This window comes from Nerophis ophidion, linkage group LG08, assembly GCF_033978795.1.
Source record: "Nerophis ophidion isolate RoL-2023_Sa linkage group LG08, RoL_Noph_v1.0, whole genome shotgun sequence".
Taxonomy (NCBI): Eukaryota; Metazoa; Chordata; class Actinopteri; order Syngnathiformes; family Syngnathidae; genus Nerophis; species Nerophis ophidion.
In genome coordinates, this window is record NC_084618.1 from 56,976,040 (window position 1) to 57,002,120 (window position 26,081).

A 26,081-nucleotide genomic window follows, 5' to 3' on the forward strand; every position below is an offset into this window, starting at 1 on the left:
AACTGTTCCACAATTTGCTTACAAATTGATGACCCTCGCCCCATCCTTGTTTGTGAATTACTTAGCATTTCATGGAAGCTGCTTTTATACCCAATCATGGCACCCACCTGTTCCCAATTAGCCTGCACACCTGTGGGATGTTCCAAATAAGTGTTTGATGAGCATTCCTCAACTTTATCAGTATTTATTGCCACCTTTCCCAACTTCTTTGTCACGTGGTGCTGGCATCAAATTCTAAAGTTAATGATTATTTGCACACAAAAAAATGTTTATCAGTTTTGACATCAAATATGTTGTCTTTGTAGCATATTCAACTGAATATGGGTTGAAAAGGATTTGCAAATCATTTTATTCCGTTTATATTTACATCTAACACAATTTCCCAACTCCTATGGAAACGGGGTTTGTAATATGGTTGCTGGAATTTGAGGGTAGCAAGATCCTACTTGGGTTCTTCTGGGAGCACAGGGAATGAGCAACACACTTGAGGCAGCGTTTACGATATTTTATTTCAGTTTGTTCACACAAATGTCAGTTATGGCTTTTCAGCCCGTACTTGCAATCCACAAGGTTTGTTTTCAGTTCTCTCTTCAATTCGGCTTTCCCGCCGCTCGTCCTCCGCTCCGTGTGTCTCCTCTCCTCTCCCCTCTCAAGGTTTTCTGCGCCTCTAATAAAGGAACAGGTGATTAAAAAACTCGTTCCAGCTGAGCTCTTCTACTCACCTGTCAGCTGCTTCATGGCCAATCGCTGCACACACCCCGCCCGCAGGGAACGCGTGGACCACGCCCCTGCCACACAGTCATTTTGAAGAGATGTGATTCAACCAGATACAAAACAATAAAACAATGTTGAGACCTTGTTAAATTAGATCCTGACGTTGAAACAACATGCTTTGTGACGACGTTTAATCAATGTTGGGTTCTGACGTTCATTTGACCATTGAATTGTGGTCATTTCCAAACCAATATTTCACAACACAAATACAACGTTTAAACAACATACTTTTTGATCACGTTTATTCAGTGTCAGGATGTGACGTTGATTTGAGCTTTGAAATTTGGTAATTTCCCAACCAAAAACATGGATCCAACGTTGGGCATCAACGTTGTCTCAATGTACAAATACAACTATTTTGCAATGTTGTTTCAAAGTCCGTTTTTAAGGACATGTAGTTATAATCAATGTTGTATCAATGTCTTGTGCCTGCTGGTGTATATATCCGAGAAATATTATAAATGTTTTTGTTTCTTACATGTTAAAAATAAATTCCTTAAATATATACGAATGAGCCCCGCGACTTGTCCAGGGTGTACGCCGACTTCCGCCTGCCTGTAGCTGAGATAGGCACCAGCGCCCGCCGCGATCCAAAAGGGAAAAAGCAGTAGAAAATGAATGGATGGATATATGAATGAGATTAGATGTATTAAACATATATATTGATAAAATGTATATACTAATACTTTTTTAAGAAATCATACAATTAACTACATTTCATTTATCAGTTAATTTCACTTTGAATGTAATTATATATATTTAAAAAAACATTTCATAGCAGTGTTGCCATACAAAAACCCTTCGATATCCAATAATAGTTTGCACTGATCCAGATTCTAATTTAGATTTTTCAGTAACTTATGCATGTGGAGTAAAAACAATCAGCATTAACTAGCACTTAAATCAACTGTAAAAAATAAAATTTGCGACTGCAACTCGATGCTAATGGCAAGTTCTTCTTCATTTAGTCAAAGGGCAATCGTTATATTACTTAAATGTAATGATGCACAGATATCAACGTCCTTATAGGAACATGTATTGTTTTATTTCTGCTGCTGATACATTAGACTGTGAGCACTCTACACTTTTACAAGGTAATCACACTCATATCCATGGTGAATAATGCATCACGGCTGAATGAGAGCGCTCGGCAGTGAACGTCATCCTAACCCCTCCTCCTTGAGAACGCTCTTCTTTAGTCAGCCAATCGGATTACTGCAAAATACCTCTTCGTTCCCAGGAGCCCCTCCCCCCAACACTCGTCTGTGATTATATACCCTGGACAATGGCATTAGAACCCATGCACATATACGCAAGCCGCTGCTGTTCATACAGCGAGGCTGCAATGAAGACATCCCCCATTGATGGACAGCAGTGACGAAATAAGGTGAGTGGATTCTTTTTGCAGCTTGAGTGTGTGTGTGTGTGTGTGTGCACGCGTGAGTGAGTGTGTGTGTGTGTGTGTGTGTATGTATGTGGTCAGAGATAACACAGCTCCGCCGCTTGCTTGTACTTTCTGTCAAGCTTGAATTCTATGTCATGTGAAAATGTCAGAGAAATGTTTGGTTTTAGTCTTGTGTTTGTGTTTCTGTTGTTATCTTCATCCCCCCTCTTCATATATTTTCCATCGCAGCCACATGCTGACAAGTATTGAGGACAACAACAATAACAAGAGTGACACAGACAGCAGTAGAAGGAGCTTGTTTGGTGTCCCCAGCTCCAGCAGCAATCGACCAAGCGCCGACAGGATCTCCTCCGCAATCCGGCACCCTTCTCCGCATTCTTACTCGAGGACACTGGCTCGGAGATGGGCTGCTCCTCCGGCCGTCAGCCCCCTGCCTCGGTTCTTCACCCAGACTTGGACTGCGGGAGCGGTGGAGCCAACAGCTTACCCCAGGACTCTGAAAACCAGGGTTTAAGTGACTCCGAGGGAAGGGACCAGGTCAAACCACCGGAGTCTCTCCCCACTCTGGAGCGGCTAGCCCAGGCCACAGGCGGCACGGAGAAGTCCTGGTACCGCTGCGTGTTCCCTTTCGGGGTCATCTCGCTGGTCATCGGGATGGCAGGCACGGGGGTGACGTTCACCTTTAACACTCTGCTCCAGACCAAAGTGGTGTCGGTGGCACTGCTCTGTGCCGGCGTTTTGATGCTGCTGGTGGCCGCAGTCTGCTGGAGGGCCCACAGACTAAGAAGGAGAAAAAAGAAGGAGGGGGGATTCTTCACTGCTGATCTGGGTACTTTGTGATGGTGGGAAGTTAGAGGTGGGGAACTGCTATTAGAGACAGAGCACTTCGAGCCAGACTTTTGATGACAACGAGAGACCAATGAGAAGATCCCTGTCATTATCCGTTCATACCATAGTATCATCACTACTCACCACAGTTTAGTACCATATTGGATACCTTAACTGGGTTGAACTGTAGCCCCCTTTCACACAGCCCGTAAAAGCTGGCGTTTAACCTTCTTTTCCCTTTATAAACAACACTGATACGGACCTAGGGGAGTTGAAGTCAGAAATCAGAGCCTTAACATAGGGGCCCCCTGTTTGAAATAAGGGGACCAGAATGTAATGTTTAACACCGCCCTGTTGTGTCGATAGCAATTTGACCAATATGTTATGCGTCACACCCCATGTTTAAATATGTGATTGAATGATACCTCTTACTGTGAAAGCACACACAGTTGCGGAAATAGCTGGCCACTCCAGCAAATGTTTTTATATATATATATATATATATATATATATGTATATGTATGTATATGTATATGTATATGTATATATATGTATATATATGTATATATATATATATATATATATATATATATATATATATATATATATATATATATGTATATGTGTATGTGTGGGAAAAATCACAAGACTATTTCATCTCTACAGAACTGTTTCATGAGGGGTCCCCTCAATCATCAGGAGATTAGGAGATAAATCTCCTGATGATTGAGGGAACCCCACATGAAACAGTTCTGTAGAGATGAAGTAGTCTTGTGATTTTTCCTACACATACATATTGCACTCTACCACGGTATCGAGCACTATTCTCTGGATAATCCAATATATATACATATATATATATATATATATATATATATATATATATATATATATATATATATATATGTATATATATATACATGTATATATATATATATATATATATATATACATATATAAATGATAAATGGGTTGTACTTGTATAGCGCTTTTCTACCTTCAAGGTACTCAAAGCGCTTTGACACTACTTCCACATTTACCCATTCACACACACATTCACACACTGATGGAGGCAGCTGCCATGCAAGGCGCCAACCAGCACCCATCAGGAGCAAGGGTGAAGTGTCTTGCTCAGGACACAACGGACATGACGAGGTTGGTACTAGGTGGGATTTGAACCAGGACCCCTCGGGTTGCGCACGGCCACTGTCCCACTGCGCCACGCCGTCCCTATATATGTATATATATATATATATATATATATATCCTACAAGCCTGTTTTCGCAGGTTTCCCTGCTCATCAGGATTTTTTTTAAATCCCCTGACGTCAGGATATTTATAAAATCCCCTGACGAGCCGGGAAACCTGCGAAACAGGCTTGTCGGGATGATATAGCCTCTAAATATTTTTATTTTTATTTTTTATTATTATTATTATTTTTTTACTATTGTAAAAAATATGTCCAATATTGTTGATTAAGATGCGCATATCTGCTATAAAGATTTACTTCAGAGAAGAGAAGTCTGGGATACTTATCTTGTTGCCTTATTTGTATTTGGATTCATTAAATGTTTGGCATTTAATTTTATTCAACAAAACCAGCTTTCTTTTAAGTAATATAAAAATGTATCAAAGCCAATTATCTATTTTATGGAGGAATGCAGTTAATCATAGAATTGGCACCCGATGTTATTAAAAAGTATTGATTTCTACTCCAAGTGCCAACCTCAATGTCACTAAGATAATCCCTACGTAAAGCGCGTTGAGTCACTAGAGAAAAGCGCGATTCAAAACTGAATTACTCAACTTCACTTCACTTGAATCAAGAATCGTTTTGAAAAAATCTAGTCCGACTACATTCGTTAGCCCAAAGATTAGAATCGAATTGAATCGTACCTTAAAAGTCACAGCCCAAGTACCCATAGATGTTGTATATTCGGTTTCACTGGGTGCTGTATGAAAGGCGTAGGTGGCTAAATGCCTGATCTTCTACCATTTGAGGGGTTGTATCTGAAAGTTACAGGGGAATAAATAAGGCATCTTTGATTTCGTTGGGTTCTTCTTAAAAGGTATGGACAGTAAATGTAGGATCTTTTATTTTCTGTGCATGTGAAAAGAACAGGCGGCTAAATTCTGAATCTTCTGTTATGACTTTGATCGGGCAATTTTGGGGGGAATCTCTTTTCGAAAAAAGTACAAAGGGATACATGTGCTTGCTTGGTACTTCATGAAAGTTGCAGGCTGCTAAACGCTCGATCTTCTGTTTTGTTGCGTTCTGTTCATTTAAAAAAAAAAAAGTGTACGCCAGATAAATATCAGTTCTTCTGTTTTGCTGAGTCTTGTAGAAAAGGCAAACATTATGTTTACAGGTGAATAAATGATGGATATTCTATCATTTCAAGGGTTTCATCTGAAAGTTACAGGAGTTCGATTTTGTTGAGTTCTGTATAAAAAAGTACAGACAGAAAATGTCGGACCTTCTTCTTTATTGAGCTCTTTATAAAAGGCACACCAGGTAGGATTTGTAGTTTTGAGTAATTTTTTGGAGGTATCTCTGACATGTCATGTATCTGGTTTTAATTGGTACTGTATGAAAAACTTGATGTTCTGTTTTTGTTGGGTTGTATTAAATACAAAGTAAAGGGCAGATAAATATTGACAGCTTCTGTTTTGCTCGGTCTTGTAGGAAAGTCACTTGCAGGAAATCTGTTTAAAAGTTACACGTGAATAAATGACAGAGCTTCTGTCATTTAAAGGGTTCTACTTGAAAGTAACAGGATAATAAAGTAAGGCATCTTTGATTTTGTTAGGTTCTGTATATAAAGTACAGAACAAAAATGTCGGATCTCCTATTTTGTTGAGTTCTATGAGAAAGGCTATTTAAGAATCTTCTGTTGTGACTCTGATGTAGCAATTTTTTTGGCGGGGATCTCTATTTGAAAGGGTTTAGTGACACTTTAAGTTCGGTCCGACAGAGTGTTAACCACTTTTTTGACTAAACTAAACTGATAGTACTATCCTGAACAGTTTGTAGATGCGCCCTCGGGTGGCCTCCTATTGTCAGGGATATATTTCAGATACGCACCTCAGGAGTGATCCATAAACTTGACCTAGCAACATTTATCTAAATGAAACTAGGTGTGTAGCAGGGGAAATCGTGTTTACCATACCGTCTAGGTTTTGTGTATTTTGAGGACTACAGGTTCACATATCTGGATGTCCAAGTTTGTCTTATTGAAATGTCGTACTTATTTTCACCAGCGAGCGATGATCAGCTGTTGACAATGGCAAACGTTGAAACAGATGCCACCCAAAATGGACCATTGTGAATGTATACAATCCTACACATTGTACCAGCCAATTAAGAGTTGGCATCATCTCTTGGTGTTGGATTATTTTTTTTCTCATATGTAGAAAATAAATTGTCTTTACTAAAGGTCAGGCCTTTTTTGCTCTATTCAAGGAAATACATTATATTAAACTAAGGTACCTCATAAAATACCTGTTTACAGAATGTTTAGGAACATATTTTACAAGAAGCTGCTACGATAATGAACTCTACAGCTAGGTGAAAATTAATTTGTTCTTTCTAAATTCTCCATCTGATGGATAATAGAAAATATGTAAAAATCAACAACACTATCCTTGTGTTGACACCGTTTACAGTGAATGCATCAAACTCCCAAAAATGTTCTTACCAGCTTTGTCGAATCCATAGAAAATTGTCATGCTGTGAAATATTAAGCCTCGAGAGTTCCTGCAAATGGAATTGCTTTTCCTGCTGTTGGCGCTCTTGATGTTGACCATTGCATTGTATGACAAGCAAATCCCATTCTAGACATGCCTCGGTGAACACAAAGCAACAATGGGGTGGGGAGTGACAGTGGGTGACAGAGCCTTGTCCTTCACGACCGTTCTCATGATCAAAGCTAAATCAAACATGATTCATCCTGAGGCATCTAGGCGTAAAGGCTCGTAAAGAAAATCCTTTCAATCGTTTCCAAAAGAAGATAGGATTCAAGTGTTGGTTTTTTTTGTGTGGCAAACTGCTTACATTTTGGATGTGGTACCATTTGTGGCAGTGCTTGTGTCCTTTCTTGAGTACTGTTCTGTGAGATTTCTCAAAGCTAAGCACATGTTCTAGTGGAGCCAAAATGTAGCATATAGGTTAGCAGTGTAATAATAATAATAATGATAATAGTAATGCTAATGATAACTATGTAATACTGGATTTTGGCTGGCAGGCAAAACCCAGTAGCTTTTAGTCGATTCTAGCAATGTATTTGATCATTCATTGCTTTGATAAAACCTTTACTGGGCGTCACCCGTGTGGTCTGTGATTTGCATTTATTTTTTTATTTGTGTTGCCTCTTCTTCTATGCAGATGAGCAGCTGTGTAGTTGCCTCGTATGCATAAACACCAAACATTCAGTTTGCATGTTGCCATGGTTATAATAATATTAATTTGCTTTGGAAGATCAACTGAAATAAAATCCGTAGTTATGAACACCATGCTGTTTTGTTTTGTTTTCTGAAAGATTTTGTATTTTTGAGCGAAAATGATGAGGACGTTAAAAAGCTGTTGTTATTTTATTATTTTATTATTTCCGTGATATTACTTATTCTCCTAAAAATGCGTCTTTTTTCTTATAACTTTCCTTGTAAAATTGCTTTTTTTTTGTAAAAGTGTCATAGGATATCCAATTAATTTACTGGTAAGGATTTAAAATTTAATTCACAGAAAAAAGAAAAAAAAATACACAAATGTCTCATTTTAATGAGGCAGTCAGGAATGTTATAGACTGTTTGTTATTTTATATGTATAATACCATAATATTGTTAATAGTATCTCCTATATGTATTAATTTTCATATTACGCTTTTTTTCCTTTTGCCTCATTTCCTTTTTATTAATTTCTGTATATGGTCATGTTGATTTTTTGGTCAATTTGCAATGAACGAATAAATAAATAAAAAATTAAAGAATTAGAAGAATAGCATTTTTATGTGAATATTTTTTTTCTATGAGAATGTCATAGGTTGATTACAAGTTTTTTGTTTTTTTTCATGAAAAAGTATTTTATTTTCTTTTGTTTTTATTGGTTTGTCCTAAAATATGAGACCTCTTGTTCTAAGCATATGCATAAACACCACACTTTCATTCAAAATTAGCTGTATTGGCCAAGTAAGTATGTTTAACACACAAGTAATTTGACTTGATGGACCGATATGTCTTTGTACAATGTAAACAATTAATATTAACAATTAACTTAAATAACTAATATGTGCAAGGCTGAAAAGATGATAGCACAGTGGTGAATAAAGCAAAAAGTATGACGAAGTGATCTATTACAGGGAAAGGTATGTTCCATGGTTATTTCACAGCAACAGGTCTGACACTCTGTGACTGTATAGCATTAATCAGAGTGATAGCCTAGGAGAGAAAACTGTTCTTATTACAGGTTGTTTTGGTGTACAGTGATTTGTCACACCTGCCAGAGGGGATGGGTTAATGACCGGGATGTGAGGGGTCTTGCCCGTTTCCTGTTCTTGGACCAGCATTAGTCTTGGATGGGGGGTGGAGGACAACATCGATGTAGTCCTGATTGTTCGTTGCAGTCTATACCAGTCCAGCTTGGTTGCAGATCCAAACCAGACGGTGACAGACTGAATGCAGGAGGTGTAAAACATGATCAACAACTGCTGAGCCAGGTTAAACTTACTGAGCTGACACAGGAAGTATATGCTGTACTGTGCCTTCTTTCTGATTGTGTCTATGTGGGAGGTCCACTTCAGGTCCCGAACGATTGTGGATCCTTGGAACCTGAAAGAGTCCACAGTAGACACTGACTACGTTTCCATGCACTAAATTAGTCTGATTTCTTAAATAATTTTATATTTTCACACCTGTAATACTTGGAAATTGTTCATGCACTTTCTCTAATGTGACTATTGGTCATACATCATGTGCCTCTCTTACATTGGGGGTGCGCTTAATTCCTCTTACCACGGTGAAATTAATTATTTTTATGGTTGACTTATTTCGGCAGACTAGCCATCTGCAATCCTTACAAATTGTTTAAAGTGATGTCCGCTGTAATATTGGCACGTATTACACATATTATGTCTGTAATGTTGATGTTAAATAGCAGACAGCGTCAAGAAATTATCTTGGATTACGCTACAAACATGACGCTACTACCAAGAATGTATTGGGTTGAACGCAGGTCCGAAGGAAAGACAGACCGGCGGAAGATTGTTTTACAATACATTTTAGGACGAAGAATAATGGAACCGAAACTGTTCAATATTTCTGAGTTAATTCGTAAGGCTCTGTCGATTGATGGAAGGAGTTTTAGAGGAAAAGACTGTTTGCCACGGTCGACTTAATGTGGATCGTTCTCCCGGAATGCAACACTGACGGCTCTGGACAAAGGCGTGAAGTTAGGATTTGATTTATTAAACATAAATCACCTAATCACCAAAATACAGGTAAAGAACCAAAAGGCAAGCATGCCTAAAATACGTGAAACTAGGACTTAGCATAGGCTATGGCATGGAACGAACAAAACTTACTTGGCATAAACGTGACGTAAACAATAAAGCCAGGACGAGTGATCGACATAGGAAGGCTTAAATAGTGTCTCGAGTTACAAACAGGTTTGTCCCGAACGCAAAAGACAGGTGAAAATCATAAGTAACCATGCTGACTAAACTCAGGAGGTGCACAAACAGGAACTAAAGGAGTCCAAAACAAACAGAAAATAACAAAAACATAATCCAGACCACCGATCCTGACATTGATACTGTTCCAGTCAAAGTGTGCTATTGTTTTGGACTATCTTGCCAGTTGTGCAGAATACAGAGTTATTGTTAATAGGTTTGGAGTGCACACATGCAGGATAAAAAGGTTTGTGTAAGCTTTATTATCAGTCTTTGATATTCCTGCTACGTTATTCCTGATTTCATTTGTATTTTGTTAGGGAGTCCGAATTAAGCTAGCATTTTACATTTCCTGAGCCACCTTCTTAAATAAATTTACATATCTATTTTTCCTCCCATCATTGCATTTCAAAATGTTCTGTTTTGTTATTTTTGAAGCAAATAAACATTCTCCTCTTCACGACAGTTGTTGCTACTTTTTTTTTGGACTGGTATTTGCTTCCAGGTTGTATCTCACGCGATACAAAGTGTCTTCTACGGCCACTCTTACCCACTCGAGAGATCTGGTTTACAATCGCATAATTCAGGTGTGTTAGTCGGACTTTTCAAAAAACAAACACGATTTGATTAATTTGTTTCAATGAGCTTTTTTAGAGCTGGACTATTTGAAGAATCAGACTAATTTAGTGCATGGACATGTAGTGACTTATGTTAAGAATGGTGAGAGGGAGAGTAAGGGAGGGCTTCTTCTGAAGTCCACTGTCATCTCCACAGTCGTGAGCAGGGTCAGTTCCAGAGTGTTTTGACTGCACCAACGAGCTGTTTCGTCTCCCGTCTGTAAGCAGACTCATCGCCATCCTGTAGGAGACCAAATATGTTGCTATCCACTGCGAACTTCAAGTGTTTCACAGGAGTGTCATCTTAGGTGCAGTCATTGGTGTAGTGAAGAACAGTGGAAAGAGAACACATTTCTGGGGGGCACCAGTGCAAATTTTTCGGGTGCTGGATGTGATGCTCCCCAGCCTCACCTGCTGCCTCCTGTCAGTCAGGATATCAGGTGGTGGCACTGTTAAAAGGGTAAGTTTGCTGAGCAGGATATCTGGGATGATGGTGTACAATGAAGTGCTGAAGTTTACGAACAGGATCTTAGCATTGGTCCCTGGGGAGTAAAGGTGATGCAGAATCTGGTTCTCAGTTCCATGTTGACTTTATCCTCCACCGACCTGTTTGCCTTGCAAACTGCAGGGGTTCAGCAGCGGGCCTTTGATTTCCTTCAAGTGGCACAATACCGGTCCTTCAAAAAACTTCATGACCACAGACTTCAGGGCGATGGGTCTGTAGTCACTGAGTTCTGTGATGGCAGGTTTCTTTGGGACTGGAATTATGGTGGAGCTTTTGAAGTACGAGGACACTTCACAAAGCTCCAGTGATGAGTTGAAAATCTGCGTGAAGATGGGGACAAGCTGCTCAACACGGACTCTTAGGCAGGAGAGGGATACGGCGTCTGGTCCTAGAGGTTTTCTAGTCTTTTGTTTCTGGAAGAGCTAGCACAGACCCTTTTCACACATTGCCAGTGCAGGTGGGGGTTCAGAGGGTAGAGGGAAGGGTTGTGGGTGGAGCAGGCAGGGCAGTGTCTGATTGTTGGGGTGATAGGCGTGAAAACCTGCAATAGAAGCTGTTCAGGTCCTCATCCAGTCTTGTGTTACCTTGTTGCCATGGAAATTATACCATTAATTTTCAGAAAATTAACTGAAAATACAATTTCAAGTTTTGAACAATTATGGTATATTTTTTAGTAAGTATTTGGCTATTTGGGTGGGAATCAGAAGGATAATACACATTATTTTAATGTTATTTACTAGTTTTCATAATATAAATGATTTGTTCTTCTTAAAAATCTTCATTATTTTATTTATTTTTTGCTTGCATGCTGATTACTTAAACGATTTGCTAAAAAAATATAGAATATACTATAAAAATATAAATAACATAAAATAGAATATAAAAATAGAGTTAAGTTGTGTTTTACATACATTATGTCTGGTATCTTAGTACAGTGGTTCTCAACATTTTTTCAGTGATGTACCCCCTGTGAAAATGTTTTTAATTCAAGTACCCCCTAATCAGAGCAAAGCATTTTTGGTTGAAAAAAAAGAGATAAAGAAGTAAAATACAGCACTATGTCATCAATTTCTAATTTATTAAATTGTATAACATTGCAAAATATTGCTTATTTGTAGGGGTCTTTCTTGAACTATTTGGAAAAAATATGTATACAAATAACTAAAAACTTGTTGAAAAATAAACAAGTGATTCAATTATAAATAAAGATTTCTACACATAAAAGTAATCATCAACTTAAAGTGCCCTCTTTGGAGATTGTAATAGAGATCCATCTGGATTCTATACATTTCTTCACAAAAAAAAAAAATATTTAACATCAATATTTATGGAACATGTCCACAAAAAATCTAGCTGTCAACACTTAATATTGCATTGTTGTATTTCTTCTCCCAGTTTAAGAATTGTTGCTATTTGTAGAATATTTTTTAAAAATCTCACATACCATTTGGCATACCTTCAAGTACCCCCAGGGGTACGCGTACCCCCATTTGAGAACCACTGTCTTAGCACACATTGTTTTCCCAGAAAAAAATACTTTTTTTTTTAATGTTCATAAGATATTGTTTTTAATCCTAAATGTCTTTATGATGGTAATGTTACACTTATCATTATTACATAATATCTATGATATGCTATATTATACATCAACATTTTTTTTGTACTGAAAATATGACCTATTTTTTTAATAATACCGAGCTTTATTATATTTTTCTTTTCAGTGTGCCAACAATACATCTTCGTACTTTACAAGCCAACATTGGCTTAATTAAGCACATACATTTTCATGCATGTGCATATAGTCTTCACTGTACATGTTGTAGAAGGCAATGGCTGTACAAAGAAATGAATAAAAATTGATGGTCTCCATGCAAGGTCAGAAAGGCCATTTTGGAGTCATTAGTTAAGGCAACCAAATGGAATATTGTAACACGGCTAGAATTAATTGTGTCTTTATCTGGCTAAACTTTTTTCAGCTGACCTTTTTCTCATATTCCCTTCTCATATTGGTCAAGCTAGGACACAACACAGCTGCCATGCTCAGACATGTTTGCCGTAGAGCAGATGAGGGGAAACTAAACTAACACTAAAACAACTGCCGCCCGCTCATGTGCGATGAAGTTCAGTGAGTATTATTTGAAGTTTGAAGGCATCTTTGCAATGACTACTAGCCTACTGAGAATGAGCCATCAGGAAGACAGCAGATGGTTTGGAAGGCCTGGTTGCCTTTATTCAAATAGTCGTAAATGCAGCTTTCAGCCGGCATGACCCAACTGGGAGGTCTGTCCAGTGGAGAGCAAAGGATCAATTAGAGGGGAAGTTCTGAAGTCAAACGCCCTTAAAGTTCGGATAAGATGTCTCTAAAGTCACATAAAATGTTTAATCGGTCCATTAAGACATCAGCTAATCTCTTTAGGGTTCAGTTCCTTTAGAGCAGGGGTGGGCAACCCGCGGCTCCGGAGCCGCATGCGGCTCTTTGGCCACTCTGATGTGGCTCAGCTGCACAATCGCCGACCTCCTCCGATTGTTACGGGGGGATTCCGGTTCTTGGAGCCTTTTCCGGACATCACCCAGCGTCAACATTCTTCGATTTTCACTCGGACAACAATATTGAGGGTGTGCCGTGATGGCTTTACTTTTAGCGCCCTCTATATTTTGACGCGTTTCACAAAAAAGTACGAAAACAATGGGAGCAGCAACCATTCTCGCGAATATCTGCTGGTGGTCACGCATATAACAGTAATAAGGGAATGCCATGAAGTCATTGCCTTTGACGCCTTCTACAACATATACAGACAGCTTGCCAGTCCAGTCACATGTTGTGTGTGGCTTCCGCAGATACACGTACACGACTGCAAGGCATACTGGGTGACACAGAGTACACTGAAGGTTGTGATATAAACAACTTTAATACTCTTACTAATATGCACCACACTGTGAACCCACACCAAACAAGAATGACAAACACATTTCTGGAGAACATCCTCAAAGTAACACATTGTAAACGCAACATAACAATTACCCAGAATGCCATGCATCCATGACTCTTTTAGACCCCCGCGCCCCCAACCCTGCCCACATCAACCGACGCACGGAAGGGGTTTGGGGGGGTCTAAAATAGTCATGGATGCATGGCATTCTGGGTAATTGTTATGTTGCATTTATAATGTGTTACTGTGAGGATGTTCTCCAGAAATGTGTTTGTCATTCTTGTTTGGTGTGGGTTCACAGTGTGGTGCATATTAGTAAGAGTATTAAAGTTGTTTAGATCACAACCTTCAGTGTACTCTGTGTCACCCAGTATGCCTTGCAGTCGTGTACATGTATCTGGGGAAGCCACATACAACATGTGACTGGACTGGCAAGATGTCTGTACATGTTGTAGAAGGCGTCAAAGGCAATGGCTTCATGGCACGCCATTATTACTGCTATATGGGTGACCATCAGCAGATATTCCCGACAATGATTGCGGCTGCTATTGTCTCCTTTAATTCGTGAAACGGGCCAAAATGGCTCTTTGAGTGGTAAAGGTTGCCGACCCCTGCTATAGAGCAGGGGTGGGCATTACGTCGATCGCGAGCTACCGGTCGATCGTGGAGGGTGTGTCAGTCGATCGCAAGCCTGGCATTAAAAAAATAGACATAAAAATGAGCAATCATCAATCTTCACCAAGACTTCACTTTCGGAGAGAGAAACACTTTTTATTTCAACAGACTCTTGGGCCGTATCTGCTGTCAAAACTTTAAAGACCGACTGCACAGTTCCTGTCTTCACCATAAAAGACCTGTTTCATCCTGCCTGTGCTAACAAAATAATAGTCTCAGAAAGCTAGCGTGCACAAACTAGCAAGCTACGGAGTTTGATGCCAATGTATTTCTTATAAAGTTGTTGCACCTTTTCTGCTTCCGGCGCCCAGACCGTAGTCAAGGAGTGCAGGGGAGACACTTCTCCAGGGCCGATGGATTATCGGGGCAACACCCCTCACTTTACCCGGCAGTGGGTCTTCACAATTCCGGACTCCAGGGCAAAATGACGAGTCCAGCGATTAGTTGCAAATCGGGGCTTTTTATTTACGTCCTGCACACAGTCAAAATCCCACACAAAAACACTGGCCACTCCCCCGCTCTCAACGACCGCTTCCTCTCTTCTCTCGCCCACACACTCACTGACGTCACTCACCTGCTGTCACATTAAAGGGCCAAACACACATATGCTACTCTCATAACAAAGTTTTTAAAAATGAGTATGCAAGTTGGACGAATGAGATGCCAAATCCAACCACTTTCATGTGGTATTGGACAGAAAGGAGAGGACTTTTTTTCTCCTCCATTTTGAAAATGCGGACGTTATCAGCACCACTGTCTGATTCCAATCAATGCAAGTCATCCGAATCAGGTAATACACCAACTTATATTCTTGTCTTCATGAAAGAAAGGAATCTATATGTGTTAAACATGCTTGTATTATCATTAAACACCATTAACCTGTTAACAAAAATGTCGCTGCGACCGAGACCTGCCGTCATCGTGTGGGTTGCGTGAACCATTCAAGAACGACATCGCTTCGCACAGGTTTGACTCTTTATTTTTCAATGAAGGCTGCGGTGTCGGTCGGTCGCTCTTTCAGCTCGTCCTCAGCTGCTCTAGCTTTTCAGCTGCCGTTTTTGTCGCCTTCGTCTTTGCTGCTCTCTGTCGCTCTTTGGCTCGCTCTCTGATCGTTGCTCCTGCAGTGTTGCGGACACTCCAACTCCTCCCTCTGATCTTTCCTCCTTCTCCCCTTTTATACACTGAGAGGAGATAGGCAGATTCTGAGCCGGTGTGTGAGCCACGCACCTGATCGTGATTGCTGCGGCGTCGCTCCCGGCACGCTCCGCCTCTTCGTTCCGCCTCTTCGTTCCGCCTCTTCGTTCCACCGCATCCTCCGCCTCCTGGCCGCTATCTTGAGTAGGGCTATGGCTTCCCCTGCCCCGCCGTCGGCCCGTCGGCTCCGCCTCTCCACAGTCTCTTTCATAGATAAATAAATACAAATTATAAATATGAATGAGGTAGATCTCCTCGACTTGGTCAATTGAAAAATAGCTCGCCTGCAGAAAAAGTGTGGCCACCCCTGCTATAGAGCATCAAGGATTCATATGTGAGTTTGGCTTTTCCTTTTTATCAACTCTTATTCCAAAAAATGCCCTTTGATGAATGATGTCAAACATAAGATGGCAGCATCTCCTGAACCCTGACACTTACCTTACGACCAGAGGTCAGGTCATAACCCACTCAGTGCCAGTAGTTAGAGTGTCCGCCCTGGGATCGGTAGGTTGTGAGTTCAAACCCCGGCTGAGTCATACCAAAGACTATAAAAATGGGACCCATTACTTCCCTGCTTGGCACTCAGCATCAAGTGTTGGAATTGGGGGTTAAATCACCAAAAATGATTCCTGGGCGTGGCCACCGCTGCTGTCCACTGCTCCCTTACCTCCCAGGGGGTGAACAAGGGGATGGGTAAAATGCAGAAGACAAATTTCACCACACCTAGCGTGTGTGTGTGTGTGTGTGTGTGTGTGTGTGTGTGTGTGTGTGTGTGTGTGTGTGCGACAATCATTTGTACTTTAACATTAACTTAACTTAAGCATCAAACGATTGATTGTGTTTGTTTGACTTTTTATTTGGATCTTTTATAAACTTTATTCCATATGATGGCCAATCTAGATGCCGTCAAAAGTGATGTCACTTTATTCAGCAAGACCTCAACAAACAATATCATATGAGAGCTCAGTACAAAAATAAAAGTAGTGTGTATGTCAGGAGGTGGGCCTAAAAGTTCGGACTTACACTAACTCAATGTGAATGTGTAGTGACTGAATGATGGCATTTAATTTCTCACTGTAAATGTATTAATTAAATCAAATCCATTATTATCATTATTAAAAACAATTGATTTTTTCAATATGCATAAAATAAACTCTCCCTATGAAATATAATATATAATTGTTTAACTTTTTTAAAAGCATGTTTTAAACATAAGTGAAATAGACTATCCCTATGATATATATAATATTTTATTCTTACCTAAAATGTTTTGTAATATCAAGACAAAATTATACAAAATCAAATACATTAAATAAAAACATATTTGTAAAAAGCATGTTTTAAAAAAATATCCCTCTCTGAGCTGCAACATTATCTTGTGGAGGAGTTTGCGTGTCCCAATGATCCTAGGAGCTATGTTGTCCATGGACTTTTTGCCCCCTGGTAGGGTCTCCCAAGACAAACTGGTCCTAGGTGAGGGATCAGACAAAGATCAGCTCGAAGACCTCTATGCAAAATACAAACAAAGGACCCAGATTTCCCTCGCCCGGACGCGGGTCACCGGGGCCCCCCTTTGGAGTTGGTGCACGATGGCGAGCGCGTGGTGGCAAGGCCTGTCTCCATGGGGCTCGGCTGGGAACAGCCCAAAGAGGCAACGTGGGTTCCCACTCCAATGTGCTCACCACCCATTGCAGGGGCCATAGAGGTCGGGTGGCGATGTGAGCTGGGCGGCAGCCGAGGGCAGGGCACTTGGTGGTCCAATCCTTACCTACATTAGCTAGCTCTTGATTTGATTTAAAATATTTTTATTTCAAATGTGCAAAAAAACAAGAGCAAGTTTGATCCTATACAGTGCTAAAGCCTTAACGGCCGTTATAACAAAATGAAGACAATGGAGAACAAAAAACTGTAAGAAATAAACAAAATGAGCAATGGACATTTTTTTTTGTAGCGGCGCCCTACGTCAGCTCCGCAGCCCTGTCTCTTCATCTGCATCTCCTCTCCTCCAGTCTCTCCAAACGTACTCAGGTGTGGCAGAACCCCAGCCGCTGGTACACACGGCCAAAAGGCTCCCAGGAGGCAGATCCAGAAGCCCACCACAGAAGTCACGAAAGTAGAGTCCCAAAGGGTCCCGAACTAAAAGTCTAAACAACACATGAAAACAAGAGGGAAATACCAGGAACACAGAAGGACGACACGAGAGCAAACAGCTCCTAAATAATGAAAGATTACTGTAATTTGACAAAATATATTGGCAAATCCACAGTCTGTGACAATCTGTCACTTTATTTCGGTTAGTTTTACCACAGTCAGGTAAAGTCTGGGACAAATAAAAAGGGTTTTAAAAATATCTGGAGATAAATAAAAATGACAGCATAGAGTATAGGCTAGTGTAGGGCTTCACGGTGGAAGAGGGGTTAGTGCGTCTGCCTCACAATACGAAGGTCCTGCAGTCCTGGGTTCAAATCCAGGCTCGGGATCTTTCTGTGTGGAGTTTGCATGTTCTCCCCGTGAATGCGTGGGTTCCCTCCGGGTACTCCGGCTTCCTCCCACTTCCAAAGACATGCACCTGGGGATAGGTTGATTGGCAACACTAAATTGGCCCTAGTGTGTGAATGTGAGTGTGAATGTTGTCTGTCTATCTGTGTTGGCCCTGCGATGAAGTGGCGACTTGTCCAGGGTGTACCCCGCCTTCCGCCCAATTGTAGCTGAGATAGGCGCCAGCGCCCCCCGCGACCCCGAAAGGGAATAAGCGGTAGAAAATGGACGGATGGATGGATGGAGTATAGGCTAGATCTGCAGACTTAGGCAACAGCAACTCTATGAAAAAACATGCTCAAAAGCCTCAGTTACTGGTTTTAATCATCACCTGCCCGTCTAGCTGGATCAGCCCATACTATCTCATCCACATCACATGCGATATTCTCATTACCAAGCCATCGTTGGAAAAATCGCCTTGCGTGCCGTATCCAACCCTGCACAGAAGATGCCTCGATAAGGTCTCAGGCCTGCTCCATAGCCTTAAGCAGGGGCAAGCGGTCATGGTGTTGAAGATCGTACAATTTCCACCACCGAGCAGAAAAAAACTCCTCGATTGGCTTAAGGAAGGGGGAGTAAGATGGTAGGAATATAAACAGAAAATTAAGGGTGGTTATGGAACCAATCTTGAACTCGGCTAGACCGATGGAACAACAGGTGGTCATCTTGAGGTGCTATGACAACACCATGCAATTGGTCCAGAAATGCCAGGATCAGCTCTGTGTTATAGGGTCCGATGCTTGCATGGTGATGCAGGACCCCATCCTAGGTAATGGCAGCACAGAGGGTGACGTTACCCCATCGCTGCCCTGGCACATGAAATATGGCCTTCTTTCAGTTAAGTTAAAGTACCAATGATTGTCACACACACACTAGGCATGGTGAAATCTGTCCTCTGCATTTGACCCATCCCTTTGATCGTCCCCTGGGAAGTGAGGGGAGCAGTGGAAAACAGCGGTGCCCCGCCCGGGAATCATTTATGATGATTTAACCCCGAATTCCAAACCTTGATGCTGAGTGCCAAACAGGGAAGCAATGGGTCCCATTTTTTTATAGTCTTTGGTATGATTCGGCCGGGGTTTGAACTCCGAACGTACCGATCTCAGGGCGGACACTCTAACCCAGGGGCGCTCACTCTTTTTCTGCAGGTGAGCTACTTTTCAATTGACCAAGTCGAGGTGATCTTCCTCATTCCTATTTATAATTTATATTTATTTATTTATGAAAGAGACATTTTTGTTAATGATAATACAAGCATGTTTAACACACATAGATTCCTTTCTTTCATGAAGACAAGAATATAAGTTGGTGTATTTGATTCTGATGACTTGCATTGATTGGAATTAGACAGTGGTGCTGATAATGTCCGCATTTTCAAATGGAGGAAAAAAAAAGTCCTCCTTTCTGTCCAATACCACATGAAAGTGGTTGGATTTGGCATCTCATTCGTCCAACTTGCATACTCGTTTTTAAACACTTTGTTATGAGAGTAGCATATGTGTGTGGCCCTTTAATGTCTGGCAGCAGGTGAGTGACGTCAGTGAGTGTGCGGGTGGGCAAGCAAGTGAGAAAGCGGTCGCTGAGGGCGGGGGAGAAATACATTGGCATCAAACTCCGTAGCTTGCTAGCTTGTGCACGCTAGCTTTCTGAGACTCTTATTTTGTTAGCACAGGCAGGATGAAACAGGTCTTTTATGGTGAAGACAGGAACTGTGCAGTCGGTCTTTAGAGTTTTGACAGTAGGTACGGAGTCTCTAGAAATAAAATGTGTTTCTCTGCGTCCGCCCTGTTAGTGATTTTTTTCTTAAATATGAGCTCGCAGCAGCCAGCGTCATCTCACAAGATCCTCGGGTGCCGAGAATGTCAAACAACTGACGAAAGTGAAGTCTTGGTATGATTGATGATTGCTCATTTTTATGTATATTTTTTAATGCCTGGCTTGAGATCGACTGACACACCCTCCGAGATCGAACAGTCGATCGCGATCGACGTAATGCCCACCCCTGCTCTAACCACTAGGCCACTGAGTATATAATATCAATCAATCAATTAATCAAAGTTATATATACAGCCCTTAATCACAAAAGTCTCAAACAACGACATCCTCGGCTCAGATCCCACATCAGGGCAAGAAAAAACTCAACCCAATGGCATAGAATATACAAACCCCGTTTCCATATGAGTTGGGAAATTGTGTTAGATGTAAATATAAACGGAATACAATGATTTGCAAATAATATTCAACCCATATTCAGTTGAATGCACTACAAAGACAAAATATTTGATGTTCAAACTCATAAACTTTTTTTTTTTTTTGCAAATAATGAATGTTGTCTGTCTATCTGTGTTGGCCCTGCGATGAGGTGGCGACTTGTCCAGGGTGTACCCCGCCTTCCGCCCGATTGTAGCTGAGATAGGCGCCAGCGCCCCCCGCGACCCCGAAATGGAATAAGCGGTAGAAAATGGATGGATGGATGGATGGATTAACTTAGAATTTAATGGCTGCAACACGTGCCAAAGTCGTTGGGAAAGGGTATGTTCAGCACTGTGTTACATCACCTTTAGTTTTAACAACACTCAATAAAAGTTTGGGAACTGAGGAAATTAATTGTTGAAGCTTTGAAAAGGGAATTCTTTACCATTCTTGTTTGATGTACAGCTTAAGTTGTTCAACAGTCCGGGGTCTTGTTGTATTTTACGCTTCATAATGCACCTCACATTTTCAATGGGAGACATGTCTGGACTGCAGGCGGGCCAGGAAAGTACCCGCACTCTTTTACTATGAAGCCACGCTGTTGTAACACGTGGCTTGGCATTGTTTTGCTGAAATAATCAGGGACGTCCATGACAACGTTGCTTGGATGACAACATATGTTGCTCTAAAACCTGTATGGACCATTCAGCATTAATGGTGCCTTCACAGATGTGTAAGTTACCCATGCCTTGGGCACTAATACACCACCATACCATCACAGAGGCAGGCTTATGAACTTTGCGCCTATAACAATCCAGATGGTTATTTTCCTCTTTGTTCTGGAGGACACCACGTCCACAGTTTCCAAAAATAATTTGAAATGTGGACTCGTCAGACCACAGAACACCTTTCCACTTTGCATCAGTGCATCTTATATGAGCTCGGCTCATATGTTGTCTTTGTAGCATATTCAACTGAATATGGGTTGAAAATGATTTGCAAATCATTGTATTCCGTTTATATTTACATCTAACACAATTTCCCAACTCATATAGAAACGGGGTTTGTACGATATTTCTCCCTCTCCTTCGGGTTTGGGAGAGTAAATCCTGCCTCATCAATGCACTCATGCGGAGTTTCCTCGGCATCAATCGCCAACACTCTGATAAACAGTAAAATACAAAATATCCTTTTGAATAACTTTCGCACAGTAATTTGTCATTATAAAAGGTCGTGTGCTGTGCACAATACCACACTGTAGGTGAGCAATACATACCTGTAACCACTTATTCATGACAGAGATGGTTCACCCTCTGGGATGGAACACGATAAAGCTCCTTCATTCGTAACTGGTTCCTTTTGAAGATTCCGCTTGTAGTAGTCAGAGAGACTACATGGATATTGTTGAACATATTGTGGTCATTGATATTATTGGCCTGAATTTCACAAAGCCTGATGCTATTATTGGCCAGAAGCATGTTCACTATTGCAGTCTCTCGTTCTTGAGTGAACAAGGAACCATTTCCTCCGTAATGTCCTCCACCTCCAATCCTATGTAGAAAAAAAACATATCATAAAGCATGTGGTGATTGCAAGAACAGCAAGCTGTAATTTACTGTAAATGTCTGTTTAGATTACCTGTTGTCCGAATGACTGTGGGTACAATATTCCGACTGATATTAGGCTGAACTCTCAGTCCAGCTTTCCTTAAAGTGAGTCCATGATTGATGATAGGGCCAACAAGTGTTGCACGGGTGTTGTGAGATAGATTTGGTCCTCTTCTTCTTTGTCCTGGTTTCTTCAGGTCCCTCCCTACCCCTACCTAGGCCTCTTCCTATATCTCCTTCTCCTCTTCCTCTGCCTCCTTCTTCTCCTCTTCAAACTCCCCCTCTCATTCACACTCTTATTTTGATCATGTCCATTTTTGCAAAACACAGGTAAACTTACATGTTCCTTTTTATAGCTGTAGCACCCACTTGAAAGCTGTACTTTCCATTTATCTCCTGTGTGCATCTGCACCTGGTGGATGTGATTATCCAATGTGTTAATACATAATTTTTGATTGATTGATTGATTGAAACTCAATCAAGCAGAATTTCAAGTCAGAGTACAAATCATCTAATACATGGTTGTCAAACTCTGGCCCGCGGGCCAAATATGGCCCGCCGTGGAATTTCATTTGGCCCTTGAGGCAATATCAAATTAACATTAGAGCTGGCCCACCAGTATTATACAGCGGCAAAGCCGCTGTAACACCGCATTCGCCGCAAATACCCATACTTGCCAACTCTTCCGATTTTTCAACCATTCTGCAACCAAGGCTTCAAATAAAAAAGAGGCATTAAATATTTTATTTAAATTTTATTTAATATACTATTGATGTCTTTCATTTGTTTTTTAAAAGTTGATTTTGCACTATTAAGTTATATAAGTATTGCTTGTTCTATATTCATTGTTAAAGCAAATCAGTGTAGCAAGCTGCACAATAATTAACAATTTATTCATGCACTCTCTTCCTACTTTTAAGGCTTGAATGTTTGATTAATTCACTATTGTTATCTTATTTTCTAATTTATTATTAGCTTGTGGAAAAAGTTTATTTTGATATTTACCTCAGAAGGCTGCAAATGGAAAAGAGGCATTACATTTTTATTTAAATTTAATTTGATATGCCATTGATAATTTTTTTATTATTATTATTATTGTTATTATTTGAAACTCGATTTTGCATGTCACTATAAAGTTATATAAGCCATGCTTGTTAAATATTCAATGCAAAATGTGTTTGGGTCCCTATTAAAAGGTTAATTTGTTCAACCTTGGCCCATGGCTTTGTTCGGTTTTAAATTTTGGCCCACTCTGTATTTGAGTTTAACACCCCTGATCTAATACATGCAACATGTTGTCAATATTGCAGGTTTGGCTGTACTTTAACGCTGATGGACACCTGGCATCTATTTCAGTCTTGGCAGGCTAATGTAAATAAATAAACTTCCACAGTAAATGACATCCTTGTTAGACTTTTTTTTAGGAATGTCCCTATATTTCCATAACATCATCATTTTCCATGTAACTCATTACAGTATACGGTCGGTATTTACTTTAACTAATTGATTTTCCCGCCACGTTCTTGCCCAGCGTCTTTGTGAGCACAGCTGTAAGCATGAATATTAATATGCATGTTAATGTGCCCACGCTTCTATACTTTCACTCCTCCTCTTCCTCCTTCCTTTCATTCATCCATCTATAAGGGATCGTGTCATTCTTGCTTCCTCTCGGCTTCCTTCCCCCTCCCTGGAATGATCTAAAAATAAACCGTGGCTGACTGGAAAGCAAAAGAAAAATATATACATGAGGAGCAAATTACTACAATTGGTTGAGTTGTCCCTTACTAATATTAAATATAAAATATGACAAATAACTATTAAAAGGGTAAATAATGAATCTGTTTGCCAATTGCAGATTGGTCTTCTTTTTATTGCGCTCTATTGCTTTGTGGCTCAAACGTCATTAGACATTTCCTGGCTCGTCTACTCGTGCTATAAACTAAAATAGCTGAGGTGCAGGGTCATCTACAACAGATTTGACATGATCTCCGTTACCCGGGTGATGGTTTGATAAATGATAAGTAGCTTTTTTTCTATATTTTAGTCTGTTTCCTGGCTGTTCCCTCTTTCCTTTTCTTTACTGTTGGTTTCCATGGGCACTGATTCTCCGCATATACCCTTGTTTAGTAATTAGTGTTCCCACCAGCTGCTTTGTTTAATCACTCCCCTTTATAGTTTTCAGTCACCCAAGTTGCTGGGTCTATGCTCGCATTGGCAACATTTACGTTTTTTTTCTGGTTTTCACCCCGCTTGAGTATTTTCCCTGATTCAAGACTTCCTCGCTGTTCACCCTTGATGACTATTTGATTTTTTGACTCCATGTTTGTTTAACGTCTACAGTTTTTTTTTGTATTGTTTGGCTTGCCCCAAAGAATAAAAGACAGACTCTGACCTGCATGTCTTTTCTGCATTGGAGGGAACACAACCATCGCAGCCGTGCATTCCAAACATAACAAGATTTTTGTCTTTCATATGCAAAGTAGCATTCCAACTGGGTTATTTTAAAGCAGGGGTGACAATCTAATGTTAGCTCGGGGGCCACATGGAGAAAAATCTACTCCCAAGTGGGCTAGAATGGAAAAATCACAGCACAATAACTTAAAAATAAAGACAACTTCAGATTGTTTTCTTTGTTTGAGAATTTAAACAAAAACTTTAATAATCCATGCATTTTCTAACGCTTGTCCCACAAAATACAAAAAATTGTGTTGCTAAAGGTATATATGCAACAGCAGTGGTTCTCAACCTTTTTTTAGTGATGTACCCCCTGTGAAAATGTTTTTAATTCAAGTACCCCCTAAACAGAGCAAAGCATTTTTGGTTGAAAAAAAGAGATAAAGAAGTAAAATACCGCACTATGTCATCAGTTTCTGATTTATTAAATTGTACAACAGTGCACAATACAGCTCATTTGAAATTATTGGAAAAAAAGATATAAAAATAACTAAAAACTTGTTGAAAAATAAACAAGTGATTCAATTAGAAATAAAGATTTTTACACATAGAAGTAATCATCAACTTAAAATGCCTTCATTGGGGATTGTAATAGAGATCCATCTGGATTCATGAACTTAATTCCAAACATTTCTTCACAAAAAAATTAATCTTTAACATCAATATTTATGGAACATGTCCACAAAAAAGTAGCTGTCAACACTGAATATTGCATTGTTGCATTTCTTTTCACAGTTTATGAACCTACATTCATATTTTGTTGAAGTATCATTTAATAAATATATTTATAAAGGATTTTTGAATTGTTGCTACTTTTAGAATATTTAAAAAAAATCTGATGTAACCCTTGGCATACCTTCAAGTACCCCCAGGGGTACGCATACCCCCATTTGAGAACCACTGTACTACACTATATACTACATTACCATTTTTTGTTTACACAAACGACAAACCCAAAATTTGATTACAGTTGACGTGTGCGTTTGAGAGCCATTCAGCGACAAGATCGAATATGCAGGGAAGTTGCGAGTAATTGACAAAGTTGCGAAGCCACAAATAAATATAATAGGTTGTCGGAATCAGTTGAATTTGCGTGAATTGGCTTAGAACGCATTTATATACAGTGTAATAATGGCGTTTGTTTTCCTTCAATATTTATTTGGGGTGCATGAGAAAGTGAAAAGGGCAGCACGGTGGAAGAGTGGTTAGTGTGTCTGCCTCACAATACGAAGGTCCTGAGTAGTCCTGGGTTCAATCCCGGGCTAGGGATCTTTCTCTGTGGAGTTTGCATGTTCTCCCCGTGACTGCGTGGGTACTACAGCTTCCTCCCACCTCCAAAGACATGCACCTGGGGAAAGGTTGATTGGCAACACTAAAATTGGCCCTAGTGTGTGAATGTGAGTGTGAATGTTGTCTGTCTATCTGTGTTGGCCCTGCGATGAGGCGGTGATTTGTCCAGAGTGTACCCCTTTTTCCACCAAATTGTAGCTGAGATAGGCACCAGTGCCCCTTGCGACACCAAAGGGAATAAGCGTCAGAAAATGGATGGATGGATGGATAGTTACAACATTTCTGCTTTTTCAGCAGGTTTTGATGAACAAAAAACATACCTGCTGTGAAGTGTTACATAATTTTGCTTGTGTACAAACTTTTTGTGCAGATAAAAATGGCGATCATTTTACATCTTTTTTTCCATTTT

General features: G+C 40.2%; 1 protein-coding gene across 1 annotated transcript; it reads left to right on the forward strand.

Annotated features, from left to right (window-relative positions):
• Positions 1-2,046: 2,046 nt before the first annotated feature.
• LOC133557093 (transmembrane protein 100-like) lies at positions 2,047-3,466 on the forward strand. The gene is made up of 2 exons (XM_061907347.1): positions 2,047-2,161; positions 2,408-3,466. Exon 2 carries the CDS (start codon positions 2,582-2,584, stop codon positions 3,017-3,019), a length of 438 nt encoding a protein of 145 aa, XP_061763331.1. The 5' UTR covers positions 2,047-2,161; positions 2,408-2,581; the 3' UTR covers positions 3,020-3,466.
• Positions 3,467-26,081: the final 22,615 nt, after the last annotated feature.

Excerpts from the sequence above, each read along its gene's own strand:
- LOC133557093 (XM_061907347.1), top strand. The coding sequence starts at position 2,582 with ATGGGCTGCTCCTCCGGCCGTCAGCCCCCTGCCTCGGTTCTTCACCCA.